General features: G+C 40.4%; 2 protein-coding genes across 2 annotated transcripts; both read right to left on the bottom strand.

The window, feature by feature from the left end:
- Positions 1 to 525: 525 nt before the first annotated feature.
- Positions 526 to 6,735, bottom strand: ube2ka (ubiquitin-conjugating enzyme E2Ka (UBC1 homolog, yeast)). The gene is made up of 7 exons (XM_004545413.3): positions 6,356 to 6,735; positions 5,680 to 5,773; positions 5,463 to 5,521; positions 5,260 to 5,342; positions 4,838 to 4,937; positions 2,040 to 2,168; positions 526 to 1,940 (listed from the first exon to the last, which is right to left on the bottom strand). Exons 1-7 carry the CDS (start codon positions 6,416 to 6,418, stop codon positions 1,866 to 1,868), a joined length of 603 nt encoding a protein of 200 aa, XP_004545470.1. The 5' UTR covers positions 6,419 to 6,735; the 3' UTR covers positions 526 to 1,865.
- Positions 6,736 to 8,972: 2,237 nt separating this feature from the next.
- klb (klotho beta) lies at positions 8,973 to 14,181 on the bottom strand. Its single transcript, XM_004545412.3, has 6 exons — positions 13,092 to 14,181; positions 11,777 to 12,290; positions 11,400 to 11,668; positions 11,042 to 11,298; positions 9,941 to 10,872; positions 8,973 to 9,554 (listed from the first exon to the last, which is right to left on the bottom strand). The coding sequence occupies exons 1-6, from the start codon at positions 13,845 to 13,847 to the stop codon at positions 9,133 to 9,135; spliced, it is 3,150 nt and encodes a 1,049-aa protein (XP_004545469.3). The 5' UTR covers positions 13,848 to 14,181; the 3' UTR covers positions 8,973 to 9,132.
- Between the last annotated feature and the right edge of the window lie 939 nt (positions 14,182 to 15,120).

Below are 15,120 nucleotides of genomic sequence, written 5' to 3'. Positions count from 1 at the left end.
TCTACAATATCCCCTTTGGATTACAATACAAATATCAGAGGTTGCTTTTTTCTTGTCTTTGTGGTGCAAATGTGCAGGCTGAAACAGCCCTCAGATTACTGCCAGGGTTTCTTGGATAGGTTCAACATGGCACAACATGGTACCAAGCAGGCCACCTGTTATCTGCACTATGAAAAAGAGGCTCTGAATATTATCAGAATTCCGGCATCCTTTTGCTCGTTGAAGATCTGACTGCACAGAAAATTTACCTTCTTGAGCAAGGACAAATGATCTATAATACTAATGCCCAAAACACTGAAAATTGAATTTCAGTATGGAACTTGAATCCCTGTAATTACATTTCTATTATATGACATTAGTATAGCAATTTTAGTGGCTCAGTCTAGTTTTTATTCAAATTCACACAAAGCAAAAGAAATGTTCAAAATGCCACAAATGATTGAAAAAAATCCATTAAAACTGAACTTCACATTACTGTCAAGTGGTGTGCGTGAGAGAGGCAACACAGAAAGGACAGAGGGTGGATTAATTTACACAGACTTCAATATTTTATTTACAGATGAATCATTGACATTTTATCTGTTGGCCTAGGTAGGTTGATGCTATATTTTTCTATCATTTTGAACCATTTTTTTTTTTATCCAGACTTGTGACAGGTTGTGTTACTGCTGAATGCGTTTATTTTCTCTCCGTTTAAAAACAAGAATCAAAATGTATTCCTGTAGAAGTCATATCCAAATAAAACACGATTTTTTTCTTAAAAAAAAAAAAAAAAAATGTGGGGGTAAAGGAAGAAAGGAAGTAAGCCAAGTGAAGAACAGGTTGTGAGGACAGTAACTGAAGATTGCCTGGATTTTGGGTCAATTGCCAACAGCTTAAGAGGGTGAAACATGGCATGAAAATGAATATGGCTACTGTGTGAACACCTTTTGACACTTGATGAACTGATTTCTAGAACACGGAATAAGCTGATGCACGCATTCTGCATTTACTTTGTTGCATTTTGTGACTTTCCCCTCAATTTTATGTCCAATTAAAGCACTGTTATTGCCCTGAAAACTCCCACAATATAACAAATATGTCTAGGATTGTAATTAGATACTTCCAGTAACTTATTCTCAAAATCCTAATATTACACCTAAAATTATAAATTCTCTGTTCAGCAATCTATGCTGTTAGAAATGACGCCAACATTACTAAGTTTTTATTTTGGGATAGTGAAGGGATTAAGGTATGGTTTGGAAACAGTGCAAGAAAGTTTTGACTGAGTCTCCAATTGAAAAGTTCAAAATCTCAGCTTAATCCTTGTCCAGAAAAAACAGCCCAAAAGTGCGTTAAATCAGGACCAGGTCCAAAAGAGCCCCTCCCCTAAATGGCTTGACTCTCTCCCACCAAAGTTTTCACAAATTAAAGTAAAATGCACTGCATAGGCAAGGATAAGCTGCTGTCAGCTGCTTCTTGCACAGAGCCAGTAAGAGCTGGGAGATTGGCGGATGTGGGCGGGGTCTTAAGTCTGGCATTTGCTTCAAAGGTGGTGAGGTGTGATTGAATTTCTGATTGTAGCTCTGAGTGGAATGTTGAATGAATTCAGAAACCAGAGATAAGAGCTCACAGAGCGGCTGATTGGAGTGTTGTACAGCAGATGGTGACGTGTGCAGATGAGAGATGAAACACAGAGGGGATAAAGGTGGGGCTGGAGAAGAGGGCGAGTGTAGATGTGAGGAGTCCACTTTAAAACAGAGGGTACATTAAGGGAAGAGACGCCTTCAGACAGTGGGAATTCGAGAGAGAGAGAGAGAGAGGATGTGTTTGGTAGGAAGGAGAGATTGGGATTAAGTGGAAGATGAAGGAGGTGCCAGAAGTACTCAGTTACTGAGCAGCAGCTCTGTCGCCGTCTCCACATCCCAGGATTTCGACGACAATGCCACTATTACTGCATTCTGCGGAGGAAAACAAAACCAGTCACACATGCTGATTTATTCTGCGAGAGTTTCACATCGCGATTCAAAGCAGGAGAGACAAGATTTCGAGACGCTTACTTTTTCAAAGCCCATGGCACAGAGTTTGTCTATTTTGCGTGTGTACTCCGGACTGGAGACGGGAGCGCCTGCGTAGACGTGAGACCAGAGTCTCGCTGTCTGTTTAAACATCTCTGGATTCTGCTTGTACTGCGCGGTAAAAACAAATGGAAAAAACAGCTTTACATTTGAATTAAAATAATGCACACCACCCTCCATAACAGAAACTCTTGTATATAGGTCATCAATGCCAAGAGAAGAATTATTTAGATTTGAAACATTTAAAAAGCACCATGTTGGCATTGTGTTAAGAAATTAAATATTCAGTGTCACAATTAACATATATTTTGGGGCAAGTGCTATAGTCACTCTTCTGTACACAACAAATTACTAACATGATAATTCAGGGCCAGAGGAAGTGGTAGAGCTGTACTTTGCCAGGTAGCCAATTCTGCCAAGCGCTCCGTTTCCATGCTGTGTAGGCATTATTCAGCTGAAATTTAGAGTGTAGATTTCTCATCACTATAAACTATTAACAACGAAGCTGCTAAGTGAATAAGACATTAGACGCAGGTTCCTGTTAATACAATTTCTTTTCTTTCTTTTTTGGGGTGGGGGGGGGTGGGGGGGGGGGGGGGGGGGGATTGGAAACTTTTGGTAATACCCAACAATGGTGAGGACATTTATCTCTTGCTCTCTAGAGGATCTGTATCAATACTTGCAAAAATGCATTTTCAGCATTTACCTCAAACAGCAAGAAAACAACTTCTCTTTGAAGCTAATCCAACTAACATGTAGAGGATTGTTGCTGGTGAGGAGAGCCAGGTCCCTAGCTATGAAGTTTCAGTTTCTAAAGTCGATTTAGGTTAGCAGAAGTATGATCAGGATGCTTGTCCTTTTAGGTGTGTGTACTGACAATCACCAAGTTATGTCTCCCAGGGCCACCAGCATAATCATTTGCCATCAGCTCTGCTTACTAGACTTCTTTCTCTGCCAGTTCCACTTCCTCAAAATTGAAGGTTAAGCACCTCTATCAAAATAGAAGCATTCAAGTATGCACCACAGTGCAAAGGTGAAGGAGGCAGGAATGTAGTCATGATGAAGCAGCGCAGTATGTCACGCTTTTTTCAAGCAATACAATAATTCTAATCTCATGAATAAAATCGAAAAAAAAAACAAAAAACAAAACAAGACCACAAACTTCACGTCTGGTGAATGTTAAAACATGATTATTATTGAAATCGTTTGATGCAATTGTGGCTGGTAGATGGGTCGGGTAATAAAATACATATAGGGAGCGCATTCATATCCCTTTAACGCGCTTTGACGAGTCACCTATCCCACATGGTAATATGATTCTTTAAAGTTTACCCAGATGCACTTTAGAAGTTTTCTTTAGTCATAAACAATTTCAGGGAACTGATACTTCCGTTACTGTACATCACAGAAATTAATCTTTGCCATTGAAACTGGTGTACTATAAGAGACGATCAACTTTGAAACGCTTTTTAGTGTAAACTTAAAAAAGAAAAACTCACTGTTGTGATATACATATCAAAAACGTTTATACCACTCCTCTTATTTAACCTCATTTCATTACTTTGTTTCTCATTGGAGTGCATTTTGTTCACCAAAGGATAAATTAACTGTACAAGTGATTAGTAACAGTAGGTTTAGTAATGTGCTCAGAGTAGGATTGCATTTGTTAACTAGAAAAGCTATTAACTATAAAACTGGAATAGCTGGTGAAGGAACATACCTTCCAAAGATTATAGGCTGGATGCCATTGCTACACTGATTACTAGAAAATGAAATCTTTTAAAATAAAAAGACAAGACACTGCCCACTAACCTCTCACAGGATCGCAGGATAATGCATTTCCTACACTTAAAAAATAACTGCGATCAACTTTGAAGGGATCAACTGCCAAGTTTTACAGGGTTTGGCTGCTATTTTCCGTGTATGGGAAGAATAAAAGTATTTGATACAAAGCCAAAATAATGTAAAGTCCAAGGGCTTGGGAGGCCTTTTTTCCCCTCCTTTTCTCTAAAAAATCCCAGTAAATTACAGAGTATTAGGGCCACATTAAGAAAATACCATTTTGAGAAAAAACAAAGCCTATATGTGGAGATTAGAGCATGGCTGCTATACCCTCTACAAGGTGGATTAGAGAGTTAGTGAAATCATATTACAGAATCAGTTACACAAAATTTTATTTCAGCACATAAACAAAAAGAAATCTGCACATTTTGACTTTTTCTGGATACAATTTCATTTCTTCTTAAAATTTTGACTGTATTCCCAAAATGATCATGTTTTATAATACTCTGTTTTTGGTAGCAAACTTTATTTACTATGACAACCAAAAAAGAAACTAAACCTACATGCAGTATTGGTATACCACTGAACATTGCTCAACCAGTAAGAAAACACCAAACTGTGTCTTTGAGGGAAGAATCCAGGGCTTCAAACTGTAAAGCTAACACAAGTGGCTAAAAACAAAACTGATATATTCTGAACACACTCTCCACTGCAAGTGATCAGAAGGTGCAGAATCAACCAGGCCTCAAAGTACGTAGCTAAATAGTTAAATAGAAAGCTACAAAATTACACAATGACCCCACATTTTTTCAATTTTCAGTATAAATAACATACTGCATATATATCAGCCAAATTACAGCAATACTGTAGTACTGTTAGTCACTATGAGGCACGTCTGTAGTATGGTATACATGTGAATACATATTTAGTAACAATTGCTAGTAGAGATGCATCATGTTCAAGCAGGAAAAGAAGTGAAAACATAAATACACACCCACCTGATTAGCTACCACAGCATCCTGTGGATCATCTGGTTCTGCGGCTGCCAGTAAGGCTTGTAATGACAAGAGAACTGTCCTCAGTGTCATAGCTGCCGCCCTGAAATGACATGCACGCAGTTTTTAAAGCAACCACTATTCATAGTACCTATACACCGTGGCCTCTGACACTTGCAAGTTTTCTTAGAAGGCCTAAATATTATGACTAAAAAAAAAAAATGCATTAAACAATCTTTTATTTAATCCTATTTATATCTAGTCATTTTCCCTAAATTACCATCCAAAAGCTTTGTGCTAATTTCAACTGTTGATCATGTAGGCATTAGAAGCAACCTGCAGTTGGCCTTAAATTTCACAAAATATTTCATAATGGATGTCTGACAGATGAAGAATGTCAAGAATCTTGGAGCACATTTACTCACCACTGGTCTTTAAGAATGTCCAGACATATTGCACCTGTGACTGAGCTGATATTGGGATGCCAGATCTTCGTGATAAACCGAACCTGAGATGAGAAAAACGCAGAAGAAAAGCATTGCTGGATTCTTACAGTAAATGAGAACTTCTGAGGGGAATACTTTCAAGAGTATTTCATACTGTATGAGAAGGAGACATTGAGCCCTACCTTGGGTGGATTGAATGGATACGTCTCTGGGATTTTAATTTCTAGTTGATATCTACCTCCTGGAAGAAAATATGGGGATATCATACAGAACAATTCAAGCATTTAAAGAGTTTGGCAGACTTCAGGATCAACCTTTTCTCAGTGATGATAAATATCACAAAAGTTATGCAACCATGTATTCACGAGAGCCGAGAGCGTGTCCCCCAAAGCTCCTCACCTTCATATGGCGTGTCAGGTGGCCCTGCTATCTCTCCTTTAAGTTCTGTGAAGTTTTCGTCCACCAGGTCCACCTTTATCTGGTTTTTGCTAGTCTGAAAGGTGGAAAACCAAATGTGCGTTATGGCTTAAGTAGAAAAGGAAAACGCAAGGTGTTAAGCCACCAAATATAAAACAAGACTATGCAGCACAAGTTAACACCCCCCACAGGCGTTAACTAAAGTTGATCAACTTGTTGCGCAAATCCTTTGGATTTAGGTTTGATATACACACTAATCTAAATAGGGAAGAGCTTGTACAGGGTAAATGTGCAAAGAACACCTTCAATAAAACATGCGGACACCACCTTACACTCTTTGCTATGGCTATCCCGATTAGCTTTACCATCACAGAAGGCATGGTAAGCTACCGAGTACTGCTAGCAACAAGAAGTTGTGGATGATTTAATGCGGTCATGCTTCCAAATTGGAGCAAAAGTTAATTTCTTGGCTTTATCTTCCACGCTGTGGTGTATTAATAACTATCGGCGAGGCTGCTAGCTCAAGCTAGCAGTTCGGTGATTAGCAGTCTGACAGCTGAGCCAGCGACGCGTCACTCTCATTCAGCCCCCGCAGTCACGGAAAGAGGAAAGAAAAGAATTAAAGCCACAGCTTCGAGTGGCAAACATGACAACCCACCTCTTCACTTTTAAGCACTTCCTTGAATTCCCGTTTTATCCTCTGAACTGCGATGTTAGCCATGGCTCACCCGTGTTCCCGTCCGGCTTGGGCCTCGTCGCCGTCCGACCTGACTAACGTAAGCTAAAGCTAGCTTGCTCTGCCTACAGTACCTTTGCACGTTTTAAATACACTCTGAAAAATAACAACAGGAAGGCTGCTGGCCGCCGAGCGCCGTCAGTCCTCGCTATTTATACAAAGTTATAATTCGCCAAAATGTCTCAACGTCTGTCTGTCATCTCAAATGTATAAGAACACAATGGTTGGGGCTACTGAAAACATTTTAATACCAAACTGCATGCAGTCTGGAGGAGAGGGGTCATGTGATCAGTATTGCCATCCCGAATCCCTTCTGCTATTGGTTCATCGGCTTACAATGAATATATTAGGGTGTCCGTGGGGGGCATGCATTTACGGTTACATTTAATCAGTAAAATGTGATAACTTCCTTTTAGTCAAAATTGACAACTCTGCTGTTGATAACTATTACTGTTAAAGCACCACATGCAGTATGAAAACTGCCTCTAACACATTACAGAAATGAGGAGGTGTTTTCATCTGATGATCAGAGCAAAGCTCTTATGCATTTTGGCGACACAAACATATGCGTAGAAAAAGTGTAGAAAGAATAAAAAACAAAAATGAAACAACTAAAAGGCCACTGTGGCCATTCAGATGTGATCCTGCTTAGCTGTATTCTAATTCTGCTTTTAGAGTTAGTGGGAAGAAATCCTAAGGATATCAAATTGTGTCAGGAATTAGAATCTCTTAACATTTGGCTTGAGGAAAATAAGCTGTCACTTCATCTGAGGAAGACCGAAAATATTCTTTTTACTAATAACTCAAAACTTAACAAAGTTATAAACCAATCAGTCAAATGTAACTTGTTTGAAATGAGCCCAACGAATAGTCCAAAGTACCTAGGACCATAATTTATCAGAAACAAGATCGTTACATCTTTTATTTTTTTTTAAAAAGAAGTGACTTTTATATAGGAACATTAAAAAATATATGTTTATTAATGAGAAGGAAAATGCTATGCTCCGTTTTGGTCAAATCGGACTTTCATTATATCTTCAGAAAAGAGTCAAAACCCAGTTAAAATCAGATCAAAATTAACTACTATGTTATAGTCTTAAATATCTGCATCAGCAAACCTTTACAGACTAACATGGCTAAATGCTGTAATCAGGGTGGAATACTTATCTTTAATCTTCATGTATAATATTGTATATGTATGTATATATATAATAACACCAAAAGTACCCCACTGTGCTTTTGTGACTTTTTTGTCAGTTAAACTGCGCTGTGCAGCAATCAGACACAAACCCCATTCTGTAGCCACACTGCTTTATCACAGGACACACATGAGAAATATGCATGTTTTTTTAAACAAATAACAGAGAAGTGTTTCATAGTGTTTCATCATACCTGCAAACAGTCACACTAGGGGGCATCATTGCCCCATGAACATCCAGTCTATGAAAAAAACATGTTATAATAAATGCCTTTGTTGTCTTATGAAAAGAAAGCCACTTTTATAAAACTGATTGGTGATTTGAGATCATGTTTTTATTAGATTTTATTGTTATGAGATGTTTTGCACTGGTATGTTTTCTCATATTTGTTTATTATAAAACATAGAGCTGACGTAATCACTTACGTAAGGTTATAAAAAACTCACACATGCCCTAGCTTCTCACTGCAACAGTCATTAAATCTGTTGCCATTTTACAGTCTTTTAAATATGTAGAAACAATAAAACAAAATAGCTTCACAAAAACAATTCTGAAAATATTGGGATGTTGTGTAAAATGTAAATAAAAACAGAATGCAATGATTTGGCAATATCCGACATTTAAACTGAGACACTTTACAATTTTGTGAAAATGCAACAAGTCCCAAAAAGTTGGGAGAGTGACAACAAAAGGCCGGAAAAATAAGTGGTACCACTAAGAAACAGGTAGAGAAACATGATACAACTGTTTAACTTCATTGGCAACAGTTAAGTAACATGACTGGATATAAAAAGAACATCTTAAAGTGGCAGTTTCTCAGAAGTAAAAATGGGTAGAAGTTCACCACTCTGGAAAAGAACTGTGATTACAAATTGTGGCACAATTTCAGAATATTTTTCCTCAAGGTAAAATACAGAAAGTTTTGAATATCTACTGATCTATACTACATATCATCAAAAGATTCAGAAAATTTGGAGAAATCCCTATGTGCAAGAGACAAGACCCGTGATCTTCACATATCCAATAGTATCGTATTGTTGTCAGCTCTCAGTTTAAAAAGCCTGCATCTCATATGGTATGAAAGTGTATTAGTGCGTATGGAAAAGTACCATCAAACAAGAAAGGTATATACAGTTTTATGGCAACATATGATCCCGTCCAGATGACGTCAGGCCTTGCATATTTCAGCAAGACAATGCTATATCAGACATGAATGGGACAATATTCCTCTCCTAAATGATGAACAGCTGGTCTTCTCGATTTCTAGATCTTAATGGACTGTTAAATATTTAATATATTTCCTGTGCTCTGCTGTGAATAAAACTTATGAGATTTGCAAATCATTGCATTCTGCTTTTATTTACATTTTACACAACTAATCACACATTCGTCACATGAGCAGAAACAGACACAAATGGAGCGTACAGAAGTCGTTGCCCTTCCCAGTCAGTGAGCCACAGGGTTTTTTATGACACACGAATGAGTCAGTCTTTCCTAGTGTTATCGCTTTACACCAGGTGGACACAAACACACTCCTTCCTTTCTTCTCCTCCTGCTCAACCCAACTTTCGCTTTTCCTCTGCCATGTCTTTGGTTTCTTTTGGTGACTATGACAAAAACCACTAGCGCTGCCAGCATTGCAGCTGTTATTAGGAGGCACCCCCCAAAAACCAGCATTGCTTTGTTTGTGAACATCCATGCGCATATAGAGCAAGGCTCATGCAGCTCGCTAAACCTGCAGGGCTGCACTGAGTCATTGTTAGGGGATCCGCTGAGAGCAATGATTTCTCTGTACACATTAATGGAGGCTTTGGCTTTGGATTGGTGTTGGGCTGAGGTGAAGAGGCCATACTGTGGTACGTGTCGATCTTGGAGTTTCCACACGTAGAAGCCGTGCAAGTTGACTCCATCAAGATGGTAAGCTGCAAAGAAATAGAAATATAACAACAGAAAAGTAAGATGAATACTTTATCTAAAAAACACGGCTTTTATTGTGTTAGAAAACTACACTGCTTCCATGTGCAAATACAGGTGAGTCATAAAGGGCAGTGCCATAAAGGGCAATATGGCCTTTATGGCACTGTTTGTCCTCGTCCCTCGTTTCTGCTTTTATGGTTTTCATGGTTTCTCAGTATATAAAGCTTTTTATAGTAGGAAGCAATAAGGTCATTAAGCCTGTATCACATGTGGAACTGTATCTCTGTCTCAGCATCCTGAACACTGCAGACTCTATTTTGATTCTTGCCAAATATTGTTACACAACACATCCTGGACTGAGGTAGAAAATTGTCTAAAATGTTTGCCCTACCTTTGAGTGCCTCCTGCAGGTAACTCCTTAGGTAGTGTTGCCGGAGTTTATCCTCAACAGGAGCCTGATCGTCAATCCCACTCCCGGTGACAATGATAGGTATAGCTCCATCATACCTCTGGCTAACCCACTTTAGCATCTTACGCAAGCCCCACGGCACAATAGCTTGCCGCAGGCTAGAAGAGGGCCATGTTGGATCAGAAAGAATCAGACAGTCATGATCAGGAGGTGGTTTCTGCTGAAAACTGTCCTGTGTGTGGGAACGCAGGGAGACCAAACGGGTAGTAAAATGGTTTAGTGCGATAAAACTCAAGGCCCCTCTCAGTTCCTCTCTCTCAGTCTCAGTAAAATTAGGAAGAGGAGATCCAGGAAGGCCCATTACTCGAGCTCTCTCTTCTAGATACGTTCTCATTTCTTGTGGGTAGTCCCCCATGTTGTGCTTCTCCTCACGTCTAGTCCCCAACAATGGGTCTAAGAAGCGACCAAGTTCAAACAGAAGGAATCTTTCAGCTGCCACTGTGTGTGACTCCAGGAAGGGGTTAGCAGGTTTGGCCCAGTCAGCATGTAGTGCTAACGATACCAGTCCTTGCTGTTGACTGTAATGTTCCTTCTCATATAACCTCCAGGCTTTTGCATGAGCCAGAAGAAGGTTATGAGCTGCCAGATGCTTGTCTTCCCCACTCGAATAAACGTCTACAAGTCTGTTTGGCTCATTAATAGTGATCCAGTTCTGAACCCAGGGACCCAGCTCCTGGTAACAAAGTGCTGCATATTCCTGAAAAGCGTTCACTGTGCTGTAATTGAGCCAACCACCTGAGGCATGCAGCGGCACAGGTAAACCCAGATTTGGAGATCGGTGTGTTGGGTAATAAATAACCACAAGAGCCTCGAGATCCCGCTTCTTGAGTTCGGTCACGATACAGCGGTAGTATCTTTGTAAAAGTAAAGAGTGTAGACACAGAGAGACTGATTCAGGCAAAGTAAGTGCGTATGAACTCGAAATTGCTCTGTCAATAACCGGGGTGTGACTCAGGTAAAGTTACAGGTATAACATGAATTGTGTTATTTGAATTGTCACTGTGTGTGTGTGCGCATCTTTACCTCAGAGCTTCTGTGTTTACATTAGAGAGGTCTCCTTGGGGTAAAATCAGAGACCAGTTTAGAGCGAAGCGATAGTGAGATGCCCTTGTCGATTCCAGCAGGTTAAGATGATCACGGATAGCCAAATAGTCTGTGCACTGTGCTCGCCTGGTCTGGAGCTTCACCCCTGGGACCTGATGCAACGATCCGTCACCTGTCAAGTTCCAACTGTACAAATGAGGGTCAGTAAACTGTGGGGAGAAAGGGTAGAAGTTGACCTACAAAAACAAAACAAAACAATACAATTAAAATGTGTTCTTTAGGCGTCCGGAGCATTATTGAACATCTTCCATAGCTGATAATCATAAAGTCATGTTACCTGTAAAGTGGAGTCTGCAATACCCCAGTGAAAGTTGCAGGGGAAATAGCCTTTCACCTCTTGCGAGGTTTCATCACTTGGGAAGCCATTATCATTAACTATTTCTCTGTAGTACTGAGCGGTGCTCTTGGGGCTCCTAGTTCTGTTTGGTTGGCTGAAGTCCACATAAAAAAGGCCTCGTCTAATACTATACCCATAATTCCACTCAAATCCATCCACTAAAGACCAGGCCATGTATCCAAACACCCGTACACCGTCAAGGTTAATGGCTATGAAAGAAAACAAAGTAATAATAGAGTAAGATAGACAAATGTTTGTGTCTCAATGACTTTATTGTCTAACTCATATTTATTTGTTCTTCCCAGCGTTCTGCTTACCTCGCAAGACTTGGTTGATAAAGCTTTTCATCAGATAGATGCCCACTGTGTCTTCCTTTCCTACAGTGGCTTCAGAGAACCAGCCTCCCTCAGCTACTAAGACACTTGGATTCCCATATTCCAACTTTATCCAGCCCAGGAGTCGTCTTAGGTCTGGAGTCACCGTCTGCCCGTAGCTGATTACACTCTGCCCCAAACGGAGGTTGTTAGGCCCAAAGGATAGGGCGAAAAAGTCAGCTGTCTTCTGCACCCAGAGCTTCTCTTCAGGGGTGAATGCTGGCAGAAGAGCCCCAAGCTTGGTTTTTAAAGAGACTGGGTAGTCCCCATCACCAAAGATGGGACTGGCAAACCAGCCCAGTGCTGCCTCTATTGACTCCTGACAGAGCTCAGCACTTGCATCAATGGCTTTGCCTCTTTGAGGTTCCACCCAGTGGGAGCCCAAAACAATGGACACTTTACCCTTCTGAGTTGTGCGGAAGTTGGCGTTGTAGGCATGCCATGCTTTAGCGTGAGCCTGGAAATAACAGCAGACACATTAGTGTGATGTTTTTAGTTTTGTTGTTTTTTTTCCTGAACATATTCACTGTAAAATAAACTTATTTGACTCAGCAAAATTTACTGTGTCTCTATGAAAAGCACAGGTATACATAACATAGTTAATTCTGGATAAGGAGAGGGAAAATGAGAGATAAGAGAGTAATTATGAAAACAATTACATATAAATGGTTATTTTATTTGAATTTTTTTTGGTTTTGTTTGCTCACTGGGCGCTGCAGGTACACCATCTGTGCTTCTTTGCGTAAACTGAAAGTGATTATTAATGAGGCATGTCTCCCCGACTTCCTGACACACACCATTTTTCTCCAGTAGACAAGTGCTGATGTGGTGGACTTTGACCGCAGTGTCTCTTTAACTGTCGTGTTTATCACAAGCCAATCAATATAAATAAAATTGACGAGTCATCAAGGAGATAAAACAAAAAAACAAAACAAAGCAAGCAGCCAGGTTTTGCACTTGTTTGCACTAGTTTTATACGCCCTGACCAATTTGATTGTATTAAAATGAAATATCAGGGCTTTCTTGCTTCACTGTCCTCTGACCTAAAATCACTCGAGCAATATACAGATTCACTGTCTATCGTAAAATGATAAAGCTGTGAGAGTTCAAAGTTTACACAGTTTGTGTATGTGTGTAACTGGAGATATTCTTCATATCGCTGGCGTTGCAACCAAAACAGATGAGGAACACGAAGAGTAAAAATTACATACTTGTGAGAAATTTGACAAAATCTGCTAGGTCCCCATGTGTAACTGACCTTTATCAGATTGTGTGCCACAGTAAGAGAGGTGGCAGGTCCCCCTTTTTCTCCAGGAGCATGGACTCCTGTCCCGTATCCCTGTACAGCCACCAGGTAGGGATTATGCATTGTGAGCCAATACCTAACACGACTCCCAAAAGTGTGGAAACAAAAAGTAGCATACTCCTCGAAAAGTTCCACCACAGTTTCGTTCTTCCAGCCTCCATAATCCTCTTGCAGCACCTGTGGCAGGTCCCAGTGATGGAGAGTGACGATGGGCTCAATTTTCTTTTCCAGAAGCCTCTCTATGAGGTAGCTGTAATGCTTCACAGTAGCAGTATTGGGCTGACCTCTGGCATTTCCATCAGGAAAGAGTCTGGGCCAGGAGAGAGAAAAAGAGTATGACCTTACACCTAGATACTCCAATGCTTTCACATCTTCTTCCCATCTGTTGTAGCTGTCACTTGCCACATTGGCAGCCTCTCTGTCCAAGCTGCCACTGACAGAGGAGTGGGTGAAACTGTCCCAAATTGAGGCACCTTTCCCATTCTGGTTCCAGGCTCCTTCTGTCTGGAAAGCAGAAGTTCCAGAGCCCCAGAGGAAGCCTAGAGGGAAGGTGTCATGTAGAAAAGATTGCCCTTTGAGTGTGGGATCCGGTTTGGGCTGCTGCCAAATATCCCTGCCCTTCCCAAGAGAGCAGGTTGCCTTGTTCCAAGAATATAAGGAAAACAGGAGAGAAGACAAGAGGAAGTGACATTTGGGCTGGTTCAGCATACTGAAGGTTTCTACCTTGATTCCAAAATCCACCTTAATGAGACAGCTGATGTCAGTCCGTCAGCGCACGTTTGAAAATAATGCATTCCTTTATGACTGATAAGAGATCCATAATGTGGGTGAAGAAGAGGCTGAAGTGATCAAAGCGAGCAGAGTGGAACATTTGAAGCTTCGAGGTTTTGCGCTCTCCATCTGACACCCTGCGTCCCTATCTCTCACTCCCAGTGTACTTCTGCTCCCACTCAACCCCTCCCTACCACATAACGTTCACACATACAAAGGTTGACTCATGTCCTCACATACTTGTTTTACTACCGAGGCCATTCCGGCTCATTAATTTAACCCGTCCTTCAAAAAGCGCTTGATTATTCTTGGATCTCAGCCAAATTAATAAAAATAAATAAATAAAGAGTCATAATTCAACACAGCTAATAAAGATAATAGTGAGCTATCTTTCAAAGGGTGCATAGAGACTGACTCAGAGCTCTCAGGCACATGCTGATTGCTGTAAAGAACATTTGTGTCAATAATTAGCTTGTACTCTGATCTTAGCTTCATAAGAAAGACTTACTGCACATTACAAACACACACACTGTATTTTGTAATCACTTGCATTAGGGGATTTCAGCTTTCTAACAAATCAACAACGGCACATTTTGACACATTTATTAAATAAGAGATAATCTTACACTGTGACGCTGAAAAAACAGGCTGTTTTCTGTTTTCTTACAGCCAGAAGCTTCTAATCACATCAGTGTTCTTTTAGGATTTGATCAAACTGTGCCAGGTGGGATTAGTGACACTGGCTTATAAGACAATATTCAATTAAGCTCCACTTGCTGTATGCGTAGCAGTCGCTGACCCAAGGCAAGATTAGCACTGCCAGGCTAGAAACACTGCTGGGAAGAAGGTTCATGCATATGTGTGTGTGTGTGTGTGTGTGTGTGTGTGTGTGTGTGTGTGTGTGTGTGTCTGTGTGTCTGTCTGTCTGTACATACACATAGCTTCCCTATCACAATAAAAAGCCATTTTAAAAGAAACCCTTTCTCATCATCCTTCATTAACACAGTGTCTAGAGTAAACAACACAGTGGACCTGAAGCCACTCTGCCTCAAGGCATTAGTGCGATAAGTCAATTGAGTTGGAAAATGTTCATGTACTACCCAGGTGACCTCGGTGTGGTCGCTATGATACAAGAGAGCTACCTCAGAAACACTGTAGTTTAGCCTTCTCATTCATACTTTTCACAACATAGTAGAACAAACTAAAGATA

Source organism: Maylandia zebra, linkage group LG2 (assembly GCF_041146795.1).
Source record: "Maylandia zebra isolate NMK-2024a linkage group LG2, Mzebra_GT3a, whole genome shotgun sequence".
NCBI lineage: Eukaryota > Metazoa > Chordata > Actinopteri > Cichliformes > Cichlidae > Maylandia > Maylandia zebra.
This window is presented reverse-complemented; position numbering and strand designations above follow the sequence as displayed.